This window comes from Benincasa hispida, chromosome 7 (genome assembly GCF_009727055.1).
Source record: "Benincasa hispida cultivar B227 chromosome 7, ASM972705v1, whole genome shotgun sequence".
In the NCBI taxonomy this organism is placed as follows: Eukaryota; Viridiplantae; Streptophyta; class Magnoliopsida; order Cucurbitales; family Cucurbitaceae; genus Benincasa; species Benincasa hispida.
This window is the reverse complement of record NC_052355.1, coordinates 33,172,936-33,192,747: the sequence shown is the minus strand read 5'-3', so window position 1 is coordinate 33,192,747 and position 19,812 is coordinate 33,172,936. Positions and strand designations below refer to the sequence as shown.

The 19,812-nt window shown below is 34.3% G+C and overlaps 1 protein-coding gene across 1 annotated transcript; it reads right to left on the bottom strand.

Annotated features, from left to right (window-relative positions):
- Positions 1–2,352: 2,352 nt before the first annotated feature.
- Positions 2,353–17,140, bottom strand: LOC120080831 (TBC1 domain family member 8B). Its single transcript, XM_039035482.1, has 19 exons — positions 16,815–17,140; positions 16,026–16,095; positions 15,290–15,913; positions 15,009–15,194; positions 14,811–14,924; positions 14,301–14,359; positions 13,910–13,976; positions 13,727–13,778; positions 13,520–13,612; positions 13,266–13,349; positions 12,730–13,139; positions 12,321–12,382; positions 10,796–10,865; positions 10,150–10,230; positions 9,971–10,072; positions 7,759–7,901; positions 7,388–7,505; positions 2,818–2,939; positions 2,353–2,623 (listed from the first exon to the last, which is right to left on the bottom strand). Exons 1-19 carry the CDS (start codon positions 16,865–16,867, stop codon positions 2,596–2,598), a joined length of 2,538 nt encoding a protein of 845 aa, XP_038891410.1. The 5' UTR covers positions 16,868–17,140; the 3' UTR covers positions 2,353–2,595.
- Positions 17,141–19,812: the final 2,672 nt, after the last annotated feature.

The following is a 19,812-nucleotide window of genomic DNA, read 5'->3' as shown; positions in this document are numbered from 1 at the left end:
CACCTATCTTGATGCATCCCACGCAATTATTTTAGAGATAATGATATAGAAACCTCCAAATAATTTTTGTCGTACTTTTTAAAACTTAATAATTTTGTCATTTTGCTTACATCATCATTAGCCAATATTATCAAAATAGCTAGTTGTGTGGTCATCAGAGAGGTCATAAGCTCGTTGGAAAGGGAGCTGAGGGGTTGTCGGAGTGTTGGATGTGTGGGTTTCTGTCAAAATATGCGTTTGCTAGATCTAAAAATTTTTCTATCAATCAAATTTGTGGTTCTTCATAAGAAAGCGTTAGAACAAGAGCGAATGACATGAATTTAAGGTGTCAGGTATGTAGGTTTTCCCCCAAAAGAGGCGAGATGGCAAGATTGGGAGAGAGGAGAGAGTGAGAGATCAAGAGATCAAGAGAGAGGAGAACGAGAATGAAAAATGAGCTAGAGAACGGGAGAGTGAGAGAAAAATCCTAATATGCAGGCAAAATGGTTCATTTTGGTAAATTCACCTTGTGCAAAAGGTCTAAAAAAAACTTTCGTTATAAGATATAGGGCATATTTTATTTTGATCCCAAATTTTAGGTCATCCGTATAACTCCCAAGTTCGAACCACACTTTGCTACTTAGCAAATCTTTCTTACTATTTTTAAATATATATATATATATATATATATATAATATATTATATATATATTTTACTTTTTAATTTATATATATATATTTTACATTTTTATGTGTAATTAGAGTGAGATGTACCAATCGAGATGTACCTAAATATAGCTACAAATAAATATCTAGTTTTGTATAAGCTGTATTTAGTTTGAACTTTTGTGGTTTTTAAAATGGTACATCATAAACCTTAAAAAACTTGTAGCAGGTAAGACAAAGCAAGCCCACATAACAAACATGTTATCGTTAAATTAGATTACCTAATCTTGAATTTTTAAAAACCTAATCTACACCCTGAGAAACATTACTAATAAAATAATATCCTTGGTACGGTTGGAAGGAGGCTGGCCATGGATGATCCTAAAATTGTCTATATAATAATACAAAATATCACTAAAATACTTAACTACACCCTAGTAGTTAAAAATAGGTTAAATTATTACAAATTTAATCTCTAAACTTTCAACCATATTTAATAGATCCTAGACCTATTAAATATTGTTAAAAATTTACGATTATACTAGACACAAAATTAAAAATTTATGATCTTATTAAACATAAAACATAATTTTTTTAATATGTCAAAAGTCAATACATATTAGATACAAAATTGAAAGTTTTGAAACTGGTTTTTTATAGGTGTTATTAGATACAAAAGTGAAAATTTATCTATCTACTAGACGCTTAAAACTTCAAAATTCAAATCGATACAAACCTTAAAATTTCAACAAAATGGTCCCAAAGTTCCAATCCAATTTACTATTCTACTAGAAATGGCCTTACTCAAGGTCGTCTAGATTTATGGTAATAGGCTATATATTTATTAGCCACACAGCCAACTGTTGCCAATTGGCAACAATTTGGCAAACAAACAGTGTCTTTTACATGTTTTTATTGGAAAATTTTCCTGGTGAGAGATCAACGTATTTTTAAAAATAGAAATTTATTTTCATAAATATCAGTAGATCTGTATTAGACATGAGAAAGTTTTCATACTAGTATAATAATATTAATAATTTTCCAGTTCACCAGTATTTTAAAAATAAGTTAAAATAGTACCTATACTTTGAACTTTGAAATTGGTACCATTTTAGTTTTTTTACTTTCAAATGCTAGTTTTAATTAATTTTAAATTTAGTCCCTCAAACTTAAATTTTGTTGAAATTACTAAATAATAATAATAATCTTCATACCACGAAATATAATATGTGAATATATTTTTAAAATTTAGAGTAAAAATATTAATAAATAACTATTTTTAAAAAAAATTAACAATAAACCAGTAATAGGGACTAGATTTAAGATTTTTTTTAAAGTAAGACTAAAATTAGAAGTTTAAAGGACCAAAATAATATTATTTTTAACTTAAATATATTTAAGACAAATCTCTAGTGTGAATAAAAGATGTATGACACTTCCTCTATCCCAGAGATTTTTCTGTTTTGGTGAGAATTTATCGTATATTGACATGTGGCAACCAACTAGAACTGCACCTAGTTTCACTTTCAGCCGCTAGCCTTTTGAATTACGAGGGGGGCATTCAATATGTAAAGTAAAAAGGACATCAACAGAGCAAAGCCTTTATGGAAAGTTGAATAACAACATCATCATATTGATATTATAAAGACGTGTAACTTAATTCACTGATATAGACACAACTCACAAGGGCATAGCCAAGACCCTACAGTTTTTGCTAAAGAGTATAGCTCAATTGATAGCTGCATATATTAACAGTTACAAAGGTTCGGATCTACCGACTCCAATTGTACTAAAATAAACAAATAAATAATGTCTTCGGGTTTTTGTGGACAATCTATGTTCCTAACCTGTCTGACCTATTTTGAAATGAAATCTGTCTGGAAGATTGGGAACTTTCAAGTCTTTATGAAAATGGGAGTCGTACTTGGAAAGGATGGCATGACAATATTTTTTAATACAAAGATTTTACAATTATTGTCCTGCAATATAACCAAACAAAGAAAGAATCAACCAAAAAATTGGTTCTACCTGGTATATATATATTTCTATCTAATAAACAAAGATAAACAAATCTTATAAACTATTGCTTGAAGTAGTATATATAGATACAGAAAATGCGACTCCAAGATCATGGTGTATTGAAATTCGTATATATACGAGTACTGAATTTTACTCGTCATGGAGGCCATTGGTTTGTTTCTGATCAACGCCTGAATTTTGTGCCTCTTCTTCAGTAGTTTTTTTCTGGATTGAAGTTTCCTCTTCAGTAGACTTGTTTCCATCATTTGGGTTTCCCTGTGGGGCACGAAGCAGGCATGGCGTTAGGATCATTAGGTTTGAAGACAACTAAGGAGGAATTGGTTTTGGTCGCATTAAGTGATATGTCGAACGTACATGCATACAAATATACGTTTACAGTTATGTGAAATTAGTGGTAATGAATAAAGGACAAATTGCAAAAACCACCTCTGAAGTATGTTGGTACGTATTAGTTGCAATTACACCCTCAAACTTTCAATTGTAAAAACTGAACTGAACCCTCAAACTTCTATAAGTGTTAAAATTGGACCCTCAAACTTATAATAATTATAAAAATTGGACTCTCAAATGATAAAAATTGAACCCTCAAACTTAAACCATTGTTACAATTTCTACGCTTAAGTAAGTTTGAGGATCCGATTTTAACATTTATGTAAGTTTGAGAGCTCAATTTTACAATTGAAAGTTTGAGGGTATAATTGCAACTACCATCATACTCTAGAGGTGATTTTTGTAATTTGTCCCGGAATAAAATTGATAAATGAAAGAATCAAATTGATAGTCCGGCAATGAGACAGCTTGAGTTCAAAGAACGAGGCCCAAACTCCAAACAACCTAGGCAGAAATTTAATAATTAAGATAGACAGAAAATTTTAAGTATAAGGCTACAAGGGATATTATTATGGGTGGGGTCTCAGTTGTGCACCCCATGACCTATTTTGAATAAGATGAAGTCTGTCAATAATAATAATAATAATAATAGAAATAATAGTAATAATAAAAAGCCCTACTGCAGACAACTCACTGAAGAGAACTTGATGCCTAATTCACATGACAGTCAATATCAGAAGGCTAACAAAAAGAAGAAAGAAAGAAAACTGGCAGTTAAATTAAGCATTGAGAGAATGGTTCCGTCCAAAGATCAATACCAACTGCCCTTTGACTCAATTGGCTGATCCCAGAACAGTGCGTCCATTCCTCATAAAAGGATTTAGGTTATTGACTGAACTCCGTTTCTAAAAAAGTCAGTGTCGTCATGTTTCTCTATGCCGAAGTTCCCGTAGTAGAATTGTAAAGCACAGTCAAGGACAATAGTTTTCTTTTCTAAATAGGTGCTAAATACTCAGTTTTACCTTTTACGAAGGTATAAGACTTCAATGTGCCGCTGCCCATTTCAAAGGAATAAAGGACTTAAAATTGTGGAAAATGGCCACAAGGATCCGAACTTGGCAGGCGTCCCAACTTATTTTTCAAGACTAAGTCCACAGTATATATAGCCCAGTTAGTGCTGAATTATAAACAGGCAAGAGTGTCACAAGGCTGTTTTCAGAGATGAAAGAATGAGTAAAATTTTAATGTCGATTTTTAACCCTGTGACACAGAATTCCATGAATTAGGTGATACATGGGGCAATTACGAAAATTACTTATCTCATGTAATTTTTACGATTTTTAATATTTTTATTTTATTTAGTGGACCATATGGTAGCTGTTCAATCTGACCAAGATACAAAATTCTATCAGGGTTTCCATCCTTAGTCCTTGATATTTGGGATCATGTTGTGGAAAAGGTTTAAAAAGGCTCTTAATTTGGAAGAAAGCTTTCTTTTCTAAGATGGTTAGACATTGATACAATCCCAATCACATGGGATCCTGCTCTCTGTCTTTTCCATTTTCAGATCTCCTTTTAAGTCATTTTGTTATATACAGTTTTGAGAAATTCTCGAAGGACCTTCGTGGGGTGTGTAAGAGAGAGGTGGAGGTTCTCATCTCAATAATTGGAAGGTTGTGTCTAGGACTAGAATAAGTAGGGAAAGGGCTTGAAATAGGTAACTTGGCTCCACATGGATCCACACACTCCTTGAAAAAGGTTTTTGGACTGTCTCTTGCTATTGTTGCAGTATTCTGAAGCAATCCTTCAACCAATATTTCATGATAGAGGATGCTTCTTTGGCAAGTTGTTTTTATGCACCTTTGAAAGAAATAGGATCATTGAAGAGTGTTCGGTTAGATGTTTGAGTCTTAACTCCTAACTTCTATCTTGGGGCATCTTAGTATTCTTATGATTTCAACCTTTCTATAATTATCCATTAAGTCATTAAGGGGATGAAAAGGGACTTCATCTGGAGCAGGTAGTCAGAGACCAAGGCACACATTTGGCTAAATGGAGGTGTGGTCCTTCCTTCCTTCCCCTTCAGTATGGTGGCTTTGGATTGGCTCCTTCAAGCAGAGAAACAAAGTCCACCTTAAGTGATTAGGTTATGGAGATATGGAGATGTATTCAATAGGACAAAGCATCGTGGAGAAGAGTGATTCACAACAGTGCATCAAATATTTTCTGTAATATTACACCATATCTTTTGGCCCTAATTGGAGTAACGTTCACAATCTTTTTTTTGTAATTACACCACTCACATGATCAACCTAGACTACAGTCTTTCCGTACTGCCTGTGATTTGGGGAGGGGACACCTTGTTTCCTTGCCCTTCAGGCTTGTTCTCTGGTCTTTTATAGGAATGAAGTATGCAACAGTACATCACCTCTTTGTATTGAAAAATGGGAGGGAAATTAAGAACTTTGATGTGATATAAGAAGTTTATTTGTATGGGAGTGATGAAGTCTGGAAAATTGTGAAGTCTGAGGAGTTGTGGTCTCCTAGAGCCCACGGTGTAAGGAATTAATGAAGTATAAACTTGATGTTTTCAATAGTGAGACCCACAAACTCCTTAGGCCAAACAAGGAGCGGCATTCATAACTTCCTACTTTCCAACTTCTTATTTCTCAACTCCTTGGCCCAAACACCCCCTTATGGTTTCCAACTAAATGGTAGAACACTCAACTACTAAGGCAGCTATCTATTTTTCCACATTTTTATGAAGTACCATATTAAAAAATGCCTGGGGAACCACCAAGCAGAGATTGGGCAGGCACAACATCACAAAGAATAGCACCTTCATTCTCAAGTGTTCTAATTTTGAAGTAGCAAATGGTCACAGAATCCGTTTATGGGAAGACTTTTGGGATGTACTGCTCCCTAATAGCGAAGATTGATATTTATATCCTATAGGAATTTGCAATTTTAGGACATTCCTCATCACAAATTAATTTCTATTTTAATAGTGAAACTTTCATTGAGAAAAAAAATGAAAAAGTACAAGTGTCGATATTTATGGTCGATAGAGAGGATCCTAATGATTGGGGTTGGACATTAAAAGAGGTCTTTTTGATAGAGAGATTGGCAATTTAGTCGCCCCTTACAGAGAGTAAATTTTGTTCAATTAGGAGGAGTTTGTCAAGACAAGGTAGGTTGGACTCTTCTTCCCTCAGATCTATTCACCTAAATCAGCTTTCCTCAAGCTTATAGAGACCTCAGCAAAGCTTGTCCCTAAGAAGGTTAAGATGTTTCTAAGGTCCCTTGCCTCAACAAACTTAAGAGAGCTTGTAAAGATATTCCCCAGTTTGGCACATTTCGCCTGTCGTTTTTGCCCTCTAAGGAAGAATCCCTGAAGCATCTTTTCCTTCAATGTTCATTTGTTAACAAGGCCGGATCCTTCATTTCAAGGGCACTTTAGCATATCCTTATTTCTAAAACTTGCCTAGATTCATTGATGACTGGCTATCAGAAGCCCCCACAGGCTGGTGATTTAAGGTCAACCGAAATAAGATATAATTTATTTTTAAAAAAGAAAATCATTATAAATAAAAGATCTCTTAAATAATTCTTAACAGTATATAGTCCGCATCTTCACGTAGAGCTGCCAGCACATAAAATTTTTCCATAATCCTAGATCAACCTTGACCAAAAAGCTCTGCTTCTCTCATCCAAAGTGAAATATTGCTTTAATTACCAAACAATTCCTTTCTTGTAATTATAAGCTGGCAGTTCATGTGTTTGATGGTAGCCTGTGTTTCATTTTTCTCAAGCAGTTTACAGAGGAAAAATTGTGAATGCTATACTTTATATTTTTTTGGATAAGAAACAATTTCATTGATAAATAAAATAATCCAAAAAGATACAAAGGACACATATCATAACGAATACAAAAGATTATTCCATTTAGCAACCAGAAAATTTAAATTGTGATCTTTGAGGGGTTGTAAATATTTACCAAAAAAAAAAAAAGATAACAATACCTTCCAAAAATTATTTTATATTACTTTTCCAGAATTAAAGATGACAATTCTACCTTCCATTTTTTTTTCTTAATTTAAGATGTAGGTAAATTGATAAGCATATTTATAATATTTAGATGGAATTTATCATATTTATTTAGGATACAAATTTATGGTCGAGGAGGTTAATTAAGCGATTTTATTAAATACGGGAATATTATTAAAGAGAGGAAATTTTCATCAAATTGCACTTTTTACATGTTTATTAACTTTGCAGTAAATAAAAGTCAGATACTTCAAGAAGTAAATATTAGAATGAGCAGAAAGAATTGACCTCTATAAAAAAAAAAGTAAAGGAAATTAAGCTGTAACCTTGTTTTTATCACGCCAGCCAAACCCAAATGGTCGACCAAGCAAACCTATTTTTCTTGTAGGGAAATCCTGTGCGGACTCTTGACTGCTCCTTAATGAAGAGTCAGAAGGCAAAGATCTGAGAAAAATAAAGCCTCATTTCAACAAAATGTATATTTCATTTGCAGAAGAAATTAGCAATTAAATATTCCAACTTAAACATACTATGGGCCTGTTTGGATCCACTTTCTATGTGTTTAAAAAGTGTTTTTAAACACTAAGAAAATCAATCCAAACAAGTCCTAAAGGACTTCCAATTCATTTTAATTAACTCTGAAGAAGGAAACTGGGCAGCTGAAAAAGATGGATTTTAAAATAAGTTAATTACACACCTAGGAGAATGTACAGAGCGGGGAGAAGGCTGTGCTTTGAGTTGGCCAGATTGGTACTGCAAGGTTGCCTCCAACATTGATTCTGCCATAACTGCTCTCTTCTCCATTTCAGCAAGTGCACTAGTAGCTTGTTCGTACTTTTCCTACACATATATTACAGTGTTGTAGCATAAGATCAGCACCAGAAGCAATTAATCCAATTATTCATACCAAAGTTGGAAACCTAAACCTAATGCTCATTTTTAAATTTAGTAAACATAATCATAGTACAACTACAAGATGACAATTGATAATACTATAACCTAAGGAGTTATGCTTCCCTTTTTCTTTTAACATGAAACATTCATTGATTGATGAAAAGAAGGTTTATGCCTTTAGTTTGTCAAGGCTTGCATGCCATATCAGCAATTGGTTATAACCTTCTCAATAGTCAAACCTACAATTCATAGATATTTCATAGCTTCTAAATGGAATTAATCCTTCCGTGATTATTCATTTTACTTTTTTCTTGCAAGGAAATTAACCCTCTCAAGTGGTTAAAAATTTTCAGAACTTTTAAACTCAATTTAGGTCTTAGAACTAAATCAACAGACTATCCTTATTTTCATCAACACCCAAGATGAGGAAGTCAACCACGTGCCATCCATTATCTTGTGTTGCAGGAAGCTGTCCCGGATTTACCTGGAACTTCCCATGGGCAATAACCTTGGATTTGTTGCCTTCTGGCCTCAGGGACAGAAAGAAGTTTTTATGAACATTTTAAGTTTGGTTTTCAGGGATGTAAACGAAACATTTGGAAGGCTGGGTGGCAGAAACCTGATCTGGATGGTGGCTTAAAGACACAGCGAAATTGCTATGGATTAACCTGTCAAGGACCATCCTTTGGCTGATTTGGAAGGAAAGAAGCTCGGGAGTTTTCACATCATTGAAAACATCTCCCCTTTGAACGCGCATGAAAATATTAAATATCTCATTTTTTTCCCTTTCTTTCAAGTATTCTCTAAAGCCCTCAAATCAATCAATACCAACGTCTTTCATTTCATACCATGTGTATTTAGGCAAACTTGGATGCACCTCAACTATTCTCACACATGACAACCAACTGAACCAGTGTTTTTAAATGCCCAAGGTGCACTAAAGCGCAATTCTAGAGCCTAAGCGCAATGGCCCTCTGGAGCCTAGGCGCAAGGCACACAAAAAGGTGTGAGCTTTTTTGTGTGAGGCACACTATACATAAATATATTACATTAAAAAGAGAAAGCATAGTTGATGTAAAATATGGGGAAAAAAAGACCCCGAACACAAGAAATTTTGCATTTAGGCTTAGAAAACTTGATTCTTTTGGTTAATAAAGGAAAACCCTTAATTATTACTATTTTTAAAAAAAAAAAATAAAAAAAAAAGCCCTGTGATTTATTTTGTGAGCCTCGCCTCGGAAAGGCGAGGTACTAGACTTGTGCCTTGGGCCTAGGCGTGCACCCGAGAGGGCTTTTTAAAATACTGAACTGACCTACTGCATTTGCTTGCTCTACCAACGATAAAATCTAAAGAAAGAATCTTCATATAATCCTCTCTGCAATATTGAAAAATTTGTTATTCAAGAATGGAGGATAACTGCTCCTCCATTTTCATTTTGCTTTTAAGTTAATGACAATCCTCAGCTCTTTCAAGATACAATGTTGTACGTATAGAAGTATTCAGAGTTACTACATGAAGCTTTTAAAGTGGTTTAAGAATGGGGGCAAAAGTAAAGTCCGTTGGTGGAAGTACTTTGGGTAGGATGAAGAGCACCTCTCTCAAGATCTCTCCAAGGATAGGGCAGAATTTATGGAGCTGGTCCATTTAAGCCGCCAGGTTGATCAAATGGTATCGGAGAATGTAAGTACAAGGATACTAAATTTTATGAGTTTTCTAACAACAAAGTGATGTGAGTTTGCCCAAATATTTAAAAACATACAAAAAAAAAAAAAAAATTGAAAGAGATTAAACTGTATGAGCATCTAAGAGGTAAATAAACGAGTTGATGGTGGTATTGCAAGGAAAAGATATCCTGTAAATCACCACAAAGACAGAATTTTCCATTGCAAAAATATAAACCTCGATTAGGGACAATCTGCCTGATGTTCAAGAGGACTCTGCCTTTTCCTTTTTTATCCCTCTAAGAGAGAAATTAGAAAGATTGCATAAAATAAAGCGATTAACAAGAGGTAACCTGAAGCATTTGAGCTGCATATCTTTGTGCTGCAGAGTCTTGCTCAGCAAATCTTCGAGCATCCTCAGTGAGTCTTTGCTCTTGTTCCACCCTCATCAAGACCTAAAACAAAGCATGAATCCTCATGAATGAAGAAAGATAATCAAAACTACAGAGAGAAGGATAATAATGAAAAAAACCTGAAGCATTGCAGTTTCTTGTTCCTGTTTATCGGCAAGAGCCTGTTGAAGCTCAGCAGCTTCCTGTTCCAATTGCTCAACCTACACATCAATGCAGTTCCTCAGACAAATAGTTCTACAGCAATGTCTAAAAGTAAACACAAACGTATGGTTTAAGTATTTTCACTGGATCATGCTCAAATAATTGTTTTCTAGAATAAGTTTTTAAAAATTGTCCGTTCTTTTACACTTAGAGAACTAGTGGGAAATATATACTTCCTTGTTCTTTTTATAAGTTTAGAAACATAATGAATTTAAGTCAATATATATTAGAAAAGTATTCATACTTGAATATTAACAATTACTGTTTGGAACTACAAACAAAACATAGGAGAACAGAAAAAATGGATTTTCCATTTTAGACAATTTGAATAAATCTCTTATTAAAAAAAATTGAATAAATCATTCAAGAAAAAACCAGAACTGCTAACTTAGTGCTGTAAAGAGTCATCCATAAGTAAATGGAAGTTAATGGCTATATTCAGGAAGGAAGGTTGTTCACCAAAAAGGTTGAAGATTAATACAGAAATTTTCAATCAACAGCATGAGATGCTTAAAACGGAGGAACAAAGAAAAGAACTCAAGTCTTAAGGTATTTTTAATATACCCTAGCACTCAATTGCCGACGATTATCCTGCTTAACCATCTCCATCAAAGCAGTCTCCAGCTCCTCCGCTCTGATTAAAAGTACAGGTTGGTCATCTTTAATTGTAGAAATAAGGAATATAATAAAATGAGTGTAAGGGTAGTCAAAATAAATGTAATCTCGAGAACCCATAAAACAGTATTCTCAACACAACTGCAGCATAAAGAACTAGATATTATTCTCTTTACTTTCAGGATCTTTTTTTCTCATTTTTAGACTTCTTTTGATCCTTTGTGTTGATTCTGTTGTACACCTCTCATCTTAATGATCATGACGGGAAGCTTTTTCTTTACTAGTGTGAAGTATACACAGTAAATATTCGTCATCTTAAGGATCTTTTTTAAAGAAACCATAAGCACTAAGAAGTAAAAATAGTTATCGAATTATATTTTACATGCATTTTCAAATAAGTTAATGACAAATTAGTATATCTTCTTAACATAAAAAATAGAATTGTTTAGATACATAAATTTGTTTTCAAGGATTTGAACATCCATAAAATGTAAAAATAATAAACATATTAAAGTGAAAATTCAAAATAAATAAATAAATAAAATTACTTGGAATTCAGTCAATTGAACAAAAGTTTAAAGAAAATAAAAAAAGAATAAAACAACAAATACTTGTTTGTTTTCAGAATTTTTTTCCTAGAGAAAATGTTCACAAAAAGTAATAAAAACATAATCGTTAAACTTATCACCTAAAATAAAAAAATATATATGGAATAAAATAGTTTTTTATAAAAAGGAAAATGTTAAGTGTTTTAACGCTTTCTTAAATTCATTATCAACTAATTCTTTCCGTGCATACTTTCTTTCCTTAATTTCAGTCAGTATGCACTTCCTCTCAATAAATTTTATATGTTTTGTCTCGTTAGCTTCAAAATTCTTAATTTCACTAGCATCCGAACTGAATTTTTACCATTTTTAGAAAGGAAAATGAAAATAAAGATGTTTAAAAGGTTGTGAGCCGCACAGCTTGAAGAGGGCACTTTACCCACTTCGCTTCACACCTAGGCATGCCCACGTGCAACCATCACTTTGTTTCACCAATTTATTTCCGTATATATACCCTCTCATTAATCTCATGCACTTCTTCATCACTCCATCTTCCTATTAACATAGACACTTTCTCTCAATGACTACTCTACATATTTCTTGCTTGTGTTATATTAGTCAGCATTCACGTGCAATGCATACTTCATGGTCTTTTTTTATTTTACATTAGAAGGCTCTTTTTGTTAAAATTGAATTAACTTGAAAAGAAGCTCATGCTAAAGCCATGAAGTTGTTTGTTGGTGGTTTAGAATAACTAGGTATGATTTAGATTTCATAATCATCCATCACATAGAGTTAATTTTCAATTTCATTTTGCGTCACTGCCACCATAAATCACCACAGGAGCATTATGCATTGTAATTGAGTCATGAAGAAAGGTGTGAGTATACACTAGCCACAAAAGACTAAATTAAATAAAGTATACATACCTTAAAATAGCAGATCGCTTCTCCTCCAACAATTTACACAACTCAACCTTTAACCACACTACCTGCATGTTGTTGGCAAACGTTAAACCAAAGCTAGCAATAAAGGTTATTTTATTAACTACCTCTTGGAACTCAAATATCAGTCTAAGTTTATCTATGAACATAAAATCATGGAAATCTTTTCAAATTACTGATTATATATATATATATTAATGAATAAAAACCAATTAGAAGTGATAGCATTATTTTGTACATTTACATTACCATATTCACATGACATGGTTAATTAAAAACCAATGTGCAGTATGTGTACATAGCACTAGGATTACCAACTTAAAAACAATGTCATGAAACATTAATTCCTTTGAACCCAGAGAAAAGGCTGAGAAGAAAGAAAACATATAAAGACCTGATCTTGCAGATCGGGAACAGAATCAATCTCATCTTCCCCAGTTAATGAAATAAGAATTTCATCAGCATTGGTGGACCCAGACTCTGAGCGTGACAAATCACCATTTACTTGTGAACTATTCTTTGTTTGTATTATCATTGATTTTGAATCATGCTTAAAACTATAAAGCTTAGAAGCTAAACCCTGAGAATCCTTCCAAGCCTGAAGCCCCTTAGATCTTTCTTCAATAGCAGTGACTACAGCTGGTCTGTGTTTAGTTCTCAGCTCTCTCAATCGAGTTTCATTAACATTTTGGAAACCCATACAAGCAGTCAATACAAGTTGGCTGCTATCAAATGTTGAGCCAGCAAGTGACTGCAGCAAAGTCACAGCATCTCCAGCGTCCTTTGTAGTAACCAACGCAGGGCCTACAAGTAACTGAGAACCAAATGAAATTTCACGAAGCATAACAATCTATAGTAGAGTAGGGTACAAACTGTTGTATGAACTAATAAACAAATGATAAATATAAAGACATTGCTTTCATCCAGTACCATATAGCTCCATCAGTGCAAGTGCTGTTCTGAAAAGCATCACACGGTTTCCTTCAAAAAGAAGAACATCCCAAACTCGAAGAACTGAAATCAACAGAAAGGTGAAGACTCAGATGATAGGTGACTTCATGGAATACCCACATAATTAATTAATGAGAATGGGAGCAGGTGCAAGACAGCAAGATATTGCACCACGTGAACAATTCACCAGAAAAAAATAATAATAATTAAAAAGATACAGCATAAAACCTGACCACTTTCCCATGGCAGCATGTTCATAAATATGGATAGGAACCACGGTCCAGTAACCCATGCCACCTGCACTCCCAGGTAATCTAGATGGTTGACTGCAGCAGAAAAGGGGAAAAAAAATAAAACTAAAGCACCGAGAAAATTCATTAACACAAATCACACTTCTTTGCATTCAAAATTTCAATGAAAAATAACATGGATGTACAAACCCATTTTAGGAAATCTCTCACGCACCAACTCCTCAAATACAAGTTGATCTACCTAATAAAAGAAGGAATCATCAAAATTATTGTTAGTATTCAACCGGCTACAGATTGAAAAATGGTAGAATAAATATGAGGGAGAAAACAGATATAAGCATTGCCACAAACTTAAACAAAAAGATAACATACTTGAGATTCAATCATTTCTTCCGAGTAATATCCATCAAAGTAGTCATCAATAATTCCCATTAAGGTCCTAAAAGATTTAGGGAAAAAAAAATGCAAGTAAAACCAATTAGATTATCATTTAGAGGGATGATATTATAATCTCCATAAAGCTCCAAGTGCAGCACAGTTTATGTATTCCTATATATATATATATATTACTAAAGCAAAGAAAGAATTTCTAAATATGCAGCAAAAAATTTGCCCACGTTCCATCAGCAAAAAACACTCTGATATCAGTGTAGACCTACTTACCCAGCCCACGCCAAAAGACAATATAAAGAGAACAGAAAGAAGTTGAAGTAGCAGATTATGTCCGCCAAAGAAACCATATCAAATAAGTATGAAAACTTACCAAAAAGCATTTTCTTCAGGCATGAGAAGCAACAATAAGCCAGCAAAGAAATTCATGGCCTGAAGATGGATAAAAATTTAAACAATCACGATGTGGGCCAGAGAGAAAGAACATGGAATGAAACATTATGTATTGGCAGAAGTTCCCAAAAACATTTGAGCTACTGGGGTCTCTAAAATTGTCTTTCCTATTTGTTTCTTTTAAATGAACACAGAATCAGTTATAAGTCTACTGTCAATTAGAATAACCAAAGATTTTCTCAATGAGGATCATTATATTTGGAACCTACACTCTTTACAATTCTTAAAAAATCATGTTAATTTGTTGTTTTTTTCAGCACAAACAATGCAGTTATAGGATATCAATCTGAATATACCCAAAAAAAAACAAAAAACAAAAAAGGTGAATATTACTCGGGTTTAAAATGTTCATGAGTTTCACAGCCCTTTTGACCAGTACTACGAAGATAATTTTCCAAAATCCCAACGAATTCAGGTCTTACCACATTACCTGACAATATCCAACAGAGGGATTATGTCGAGCATATGCAGTCAACAAACGCCTTAATGCATTTCTACCATCTACATCCAAAGCTGGATGACCAGGAAAAGTGCGAGGCAAATCCTGCATTCAAAAGAAGGATGGATGAGAATCTCAAAAAAGCTGTGTAAAGATACTTAAAAGAGGGACTGATGAAAATGCAAAGACCTTTTCAATTTGCCCTTTCCATTTCTCAGTTGTACACACAGAGTCAGTAGGTGACCCTTTGATGTTGCTGTCTGATTGAAGACTACGACTTTCCATATTGTTCTCAGAATTTGTATCTGAGGCCAAGAGATCTGTGTAATATTTTTCAACCCTCCTCACTCTAACCCCCACAAAAGCCTGCCAAAGCTGAAATTGCACATAAAAGCAGCAATTGAGAATTTGAGTAGACTGAACGACCTGCTGCAACTTGAAAGAAAGTATGATTGAGAGAGAATTCCTACCTCGCCCCGAAGAGCCATTGGCACTCCACCTCTCACAAGGACCTCCAGCTCCTCCCTCCAAGGACCCGAAGATTCGACAGGCAACAAAAATACCGGAATACCCATAACAGGGCCATTGACATTGTCACTTGAAGGAGACTCCGGTGCTGGATCCGACTTCTCCACATCATAAAACTCATCCTCAGATTCCTCCTCAGACACTCCACGAGGTGATTTAGCCTCTTCTATAGCAGAAAGCAACTTTCTGGTTCCAGTATCGTGATTATGATTTGATAAATCTTTCTTTTTCTTTACACGAACACTCATCATATCTTCAATTGCTCGAAGTGATGGTCTAATTTCAGTCCATATCTGGATCTTGTGAATTTTTGTATCCTTCGCTGATCCATCTTCATTTTTTAAGCCATTTTCATTCTGAGGGACATTATTGCCGTCAAAACCTGAATTCTGGCTATTTAGATCTTCTCTTTTACCATCCTCCTCTATACTAGAATCTATCTCTTCCTTAACAACTTCTACATGCAATGCCTTTGTATCTGATGACTCATTAACAAGTGACTGAGCAGACTCTGCTTGACGATCCAGGAAGGACTTCCATCGTTCTGATCTCTCCTCCTCTTCCTCCTAAGTTTACATGTACATTTGAATGAGCCAGACACTATATGCATTTTTTTGTGACAAATTTAAAATGTAAAGAGAAAAATCCTAAGTTCCCAATTTGTAAGTGGAATAAAACCTTGTAGATATTGGCATACTCTCGGTATCTTTGTACATGCTGAGGTCTCACAGCAAATCCGTATGCATCCCTGTACCAATATCAACCAATTTTTCAATGAACGAAAACCATGAATACATAGTGTTTGATAAATGAGATACCAAACAAGCAATTTCCCGATGATTTTACAAAATCTAGACAATTCAAAACTGACGCTAGCATAAAATAGAAGCAGATACAGCAAAGGTGAACTTCCAAGACTAACCCAGGCTAAGTTACCTGCCATCATCCTCCAACGACTGGCAATTTAGACTAGACAATAACATATTATGATTTCTGAATGCCGAATTTCACTTTCCATAGCGCTCGATATTAACAAATCACACATTCACTTTTCAATTACACGCCTACGTATATTGAATCCCGATACAGACATTAATTACCAAAGCAATCCCACTGTTCGAAGCAAGATTACTCGCAACAAAACAGAAGGCATACATTTCTCCACAACTCGAAAAACACGAGAGAATAACACACAAGCCAAATTTCCAAAACCAACCAAAACTAATGCTCGCCGAATCAAACCACAAAGCCAGCTAACCCGATATGATCGGGATATCTGACGGTGCAAACTAACAAAATAAACGCGTGTAATGCTGTCACACAAACTAAAATCCGTTAGATCAGATATAGACGATGTACGAAAAACCCTACAAACAGATAACTCGACAGATTGATTCCCATGGATTCGGAACACGTGGAGAAACCATAACCGATGCAAGATTTTACAAAAATGAATGAAGACATTACCTCTTGTGATCAAAGGCGACGAGATGGTTCGAAGCTTTGCTGGCAGCCTTCATTGGTGAAGATTGAACTAAACAGAGAGCTTCCCGCCGAATTGAAGGTGGAGATCTCGGATTTCCCTTGATTTTCTACAACTGAATTCAGAGATAGAGAGAGAAAGGAGAGGGAATCGGTGAACTTGAAGCGACTATGTGAGAAAGAGAGTGAATGAAGCACATGGAAATGGGCGCGATTAGCGTTACGCCATTAGCGGAGGTGGCTCTGGTAACTTAGCACAGAGTCCAAGATAATGAAGACCGAAACGAAACCAAGGCTAAAGCAAATGAGAATTATATAACTGCTTGCGGGGTTTTCTTCTTTTTTCTGAGATCTCGATTTTCGTGTCCTTTTTGGTAATTTAACAGTGGCCCGGCCGGGAAGGGAAAAAAGTGGCTGCAGTGATTTTCTTTGATTTGGACACGTCAGCACGTAAATATTCGGGTCCTTCCAGGCATTGGATCGTTCGATCGCACCGCCGACAACTCTCTGTTACTGTAATTTAAAAGATATTATTTATTTGTTAATTTTCAAGTTTAATTTTAAACTTTATATTTGTTAGTCCTTTGAATTTTTTAAATTGCTTCAATTTTTCTTCTTAATATCATTTAATTTTAAAAAATCAATAAATTATTTTTTAACTTAAAAAATAATAAACTATTAAAACTGCCTATAATAATTTTTTATTTTTTATTTTAAAAAATGAAGCTTAAAATCACTGCGTCTTTGTTATGTTATTTAACAGGAAGAAGTGTTTTTTGAAAAACCAAATCAAATTAAAAAATAAAAGTTAAAAGAAGTAGTTTTGTTTTAGTTTAGCCAAGTTTGCAAGTGGAAAATTAAAAGGATATTATCTTTTAGAAACTATTTAGGAAAATATTGTTGTTTTCAAACTATTTATAAAAATATTGTTGTTTTTTTTTTTTTAATAAGTTGAGGTCGAATTTTGAACCCTCGACCTTCCTTTGAACTTTGAACTCTCAACCTTGCCCTTCCTAACATTATTATTGAGTCTGTTTAATTATCATTCTGGAGACCTTCCTCTATCAAAAGATCGTATTTCTAAATTTTCATAAGGTCCCCCTGGAATTCCTTCCAAAGCTTGTTGAATAATTTTTACGGATTCTGTCATCTCAACAAGTCTGACTAAATTAACGAGCTAAATGAATCTCCTTCTTTTTTGCCACTGAACTTCCAATCAAAAATTCGGAAGCGAGATTATGAGAGGGGCCGAGGTTTTGAGCGAGAGCGAGATTTTGAGCGTGAGCATGAGCATGAGCGAGAGCGAGAGCGAAATAGCGAGATTTGATAGAGAGTGAGAATACCGTACAAATTTCTTTTTTTTTTCTTTTAATTAATTACACATTCCAACCTTCTTCTTTCTTTCTCTTTTTTTTTATTTTTCATTTTATAAAAAATAATTTCTAAAATATTTTATTATTTTATTAACTCTAAAAAGAATAAATTATAAAAAAAAATAATATCTCATAAAATAAAAAAATGTAAATTAAATATCTCATTATATAAAAATAATTACAAAAATCAATGTGTCCCACAAGGCGGACGTCGTCGATTTCGAGTTGGTTGTCGTTGTCGACTTCGAACTTGAGGTTGCTCGGGTTCTTCTTGATGTTGCTTTGGTACCTCTGCAGACGCTTCATAATATAAATATTCATTATGCTCTCCACGACCCCGACCATGTCTATGCACGTATAAAGACGAAGGACCAACTTCTGAGTCATAATGTCTTGAACCAAATGCTGGCATCATTATCATTGGACTAACATAATCAGTTTGACCCTGCGTCTGCATTATAGAGGGCAACTCTTCCACATTATGTGCAACCTCATCAAACTCATCCTCTTCCCGAACAGGTCCTCTATGTCTAGGAGTTGGTGGAAGAACAATAGGTATATCGTACATATAATGAATTTCCTCCATATAATTTTGGTTGTCACTACATATAGCAAGAATCTGGTTCGGATCATTCGCAACCTCACGGAGTCTACTGTTGTTCGATCTTTGTGAATTATAAAACAATTAGATAATATTTAAAATAAATTTAAACTAAAAATAATTAGATGATATTCATTCATTTACCAGGTGACCCATAGCTGCTCCCGGACGAGTGATGTAGTGCCTTGTGATATTATTATACCAATGAATATATTCTGGAGTGACATCTGTGTCAAACTGTTCAAGAGAAACCCCCACTACAATAAACCTTGCACGATAGTGCCATCGCACTACCAAATGTGCAACTTTTTCGGACCAATTTCTAGTCCTTATGTCAATATCATGCAGTACAGGTTCAGTATTACAAGGCAGGGACTTCCTATTGAAAATCGAATTATCTCATCACCTTGTCAGGAAGATGCCACTCCCCAATGTGAAAACATATGAGAGGACTCATCATCCGCCATATGTTTTGACCATTCGTACAAAAATTAGGCAAAGTATGCATAATAGTTTTGTACGGCTTTCAAATAACCTGAAACACAAAATATTATATTAGAGAATATTAAAGACAAATACAATAAAAATGTGAATAAAATAATCAATTAGGTTTAGTGTAATGTACCTGGTTGAAGCAAATCAAACATGTATCTATACTGGTTGACTACATGTGTGGCTATCCTAGTCACACAAAATTTGTCTCTCCACCTAAATTTTTAAATTGATAATTTAGAATTTAAATTAACTAGATCAGTGATATAAAAATTAAATTGAATTAAAACAACATACCGAGAACCGTAGCCTTGTCCAACTAACTGAGCGTCATTAACATGATATAGTTGTGGAGCCATTGTTGGAAATCGCTCCCAAGCCCATAGTTACAAAAGTATGAGAGCCCCAGCTATCTCTCGAACCTCAGGTCTTGTTGCTTTGCATAGTTGTCTATACAACCATGCCAAGCATGCTCCACTCCACGAATATCGCCCCGCATCATGGAGGTTAGCTAACA

Bases quoted from the DNA above. Each gene is read 5' to 3' on its own strand.
- LOC120080831 (XM_039035482.1), bottom strand. From the start codon at position 16,867: ATGAAGGCTGCCAGCAAAGCTTCGAACCATCTCGTCGCCTTTGATCAC. The intron at 10,231-10,795 runs GTATATTAAAAA...ATTGATGTGTAG, and splicing joins GTCGGCAATTGAGTGCTAGG to GTTGAGCAATTGGAACAGGA. The intron at 10,073-10,149 runs GTTTTTTTCATT...GCTTTGTTTTAG, and splicing joins AAGAAACTGCAATGCTTCAG to GTCTTGATGAGGGTGGAACA.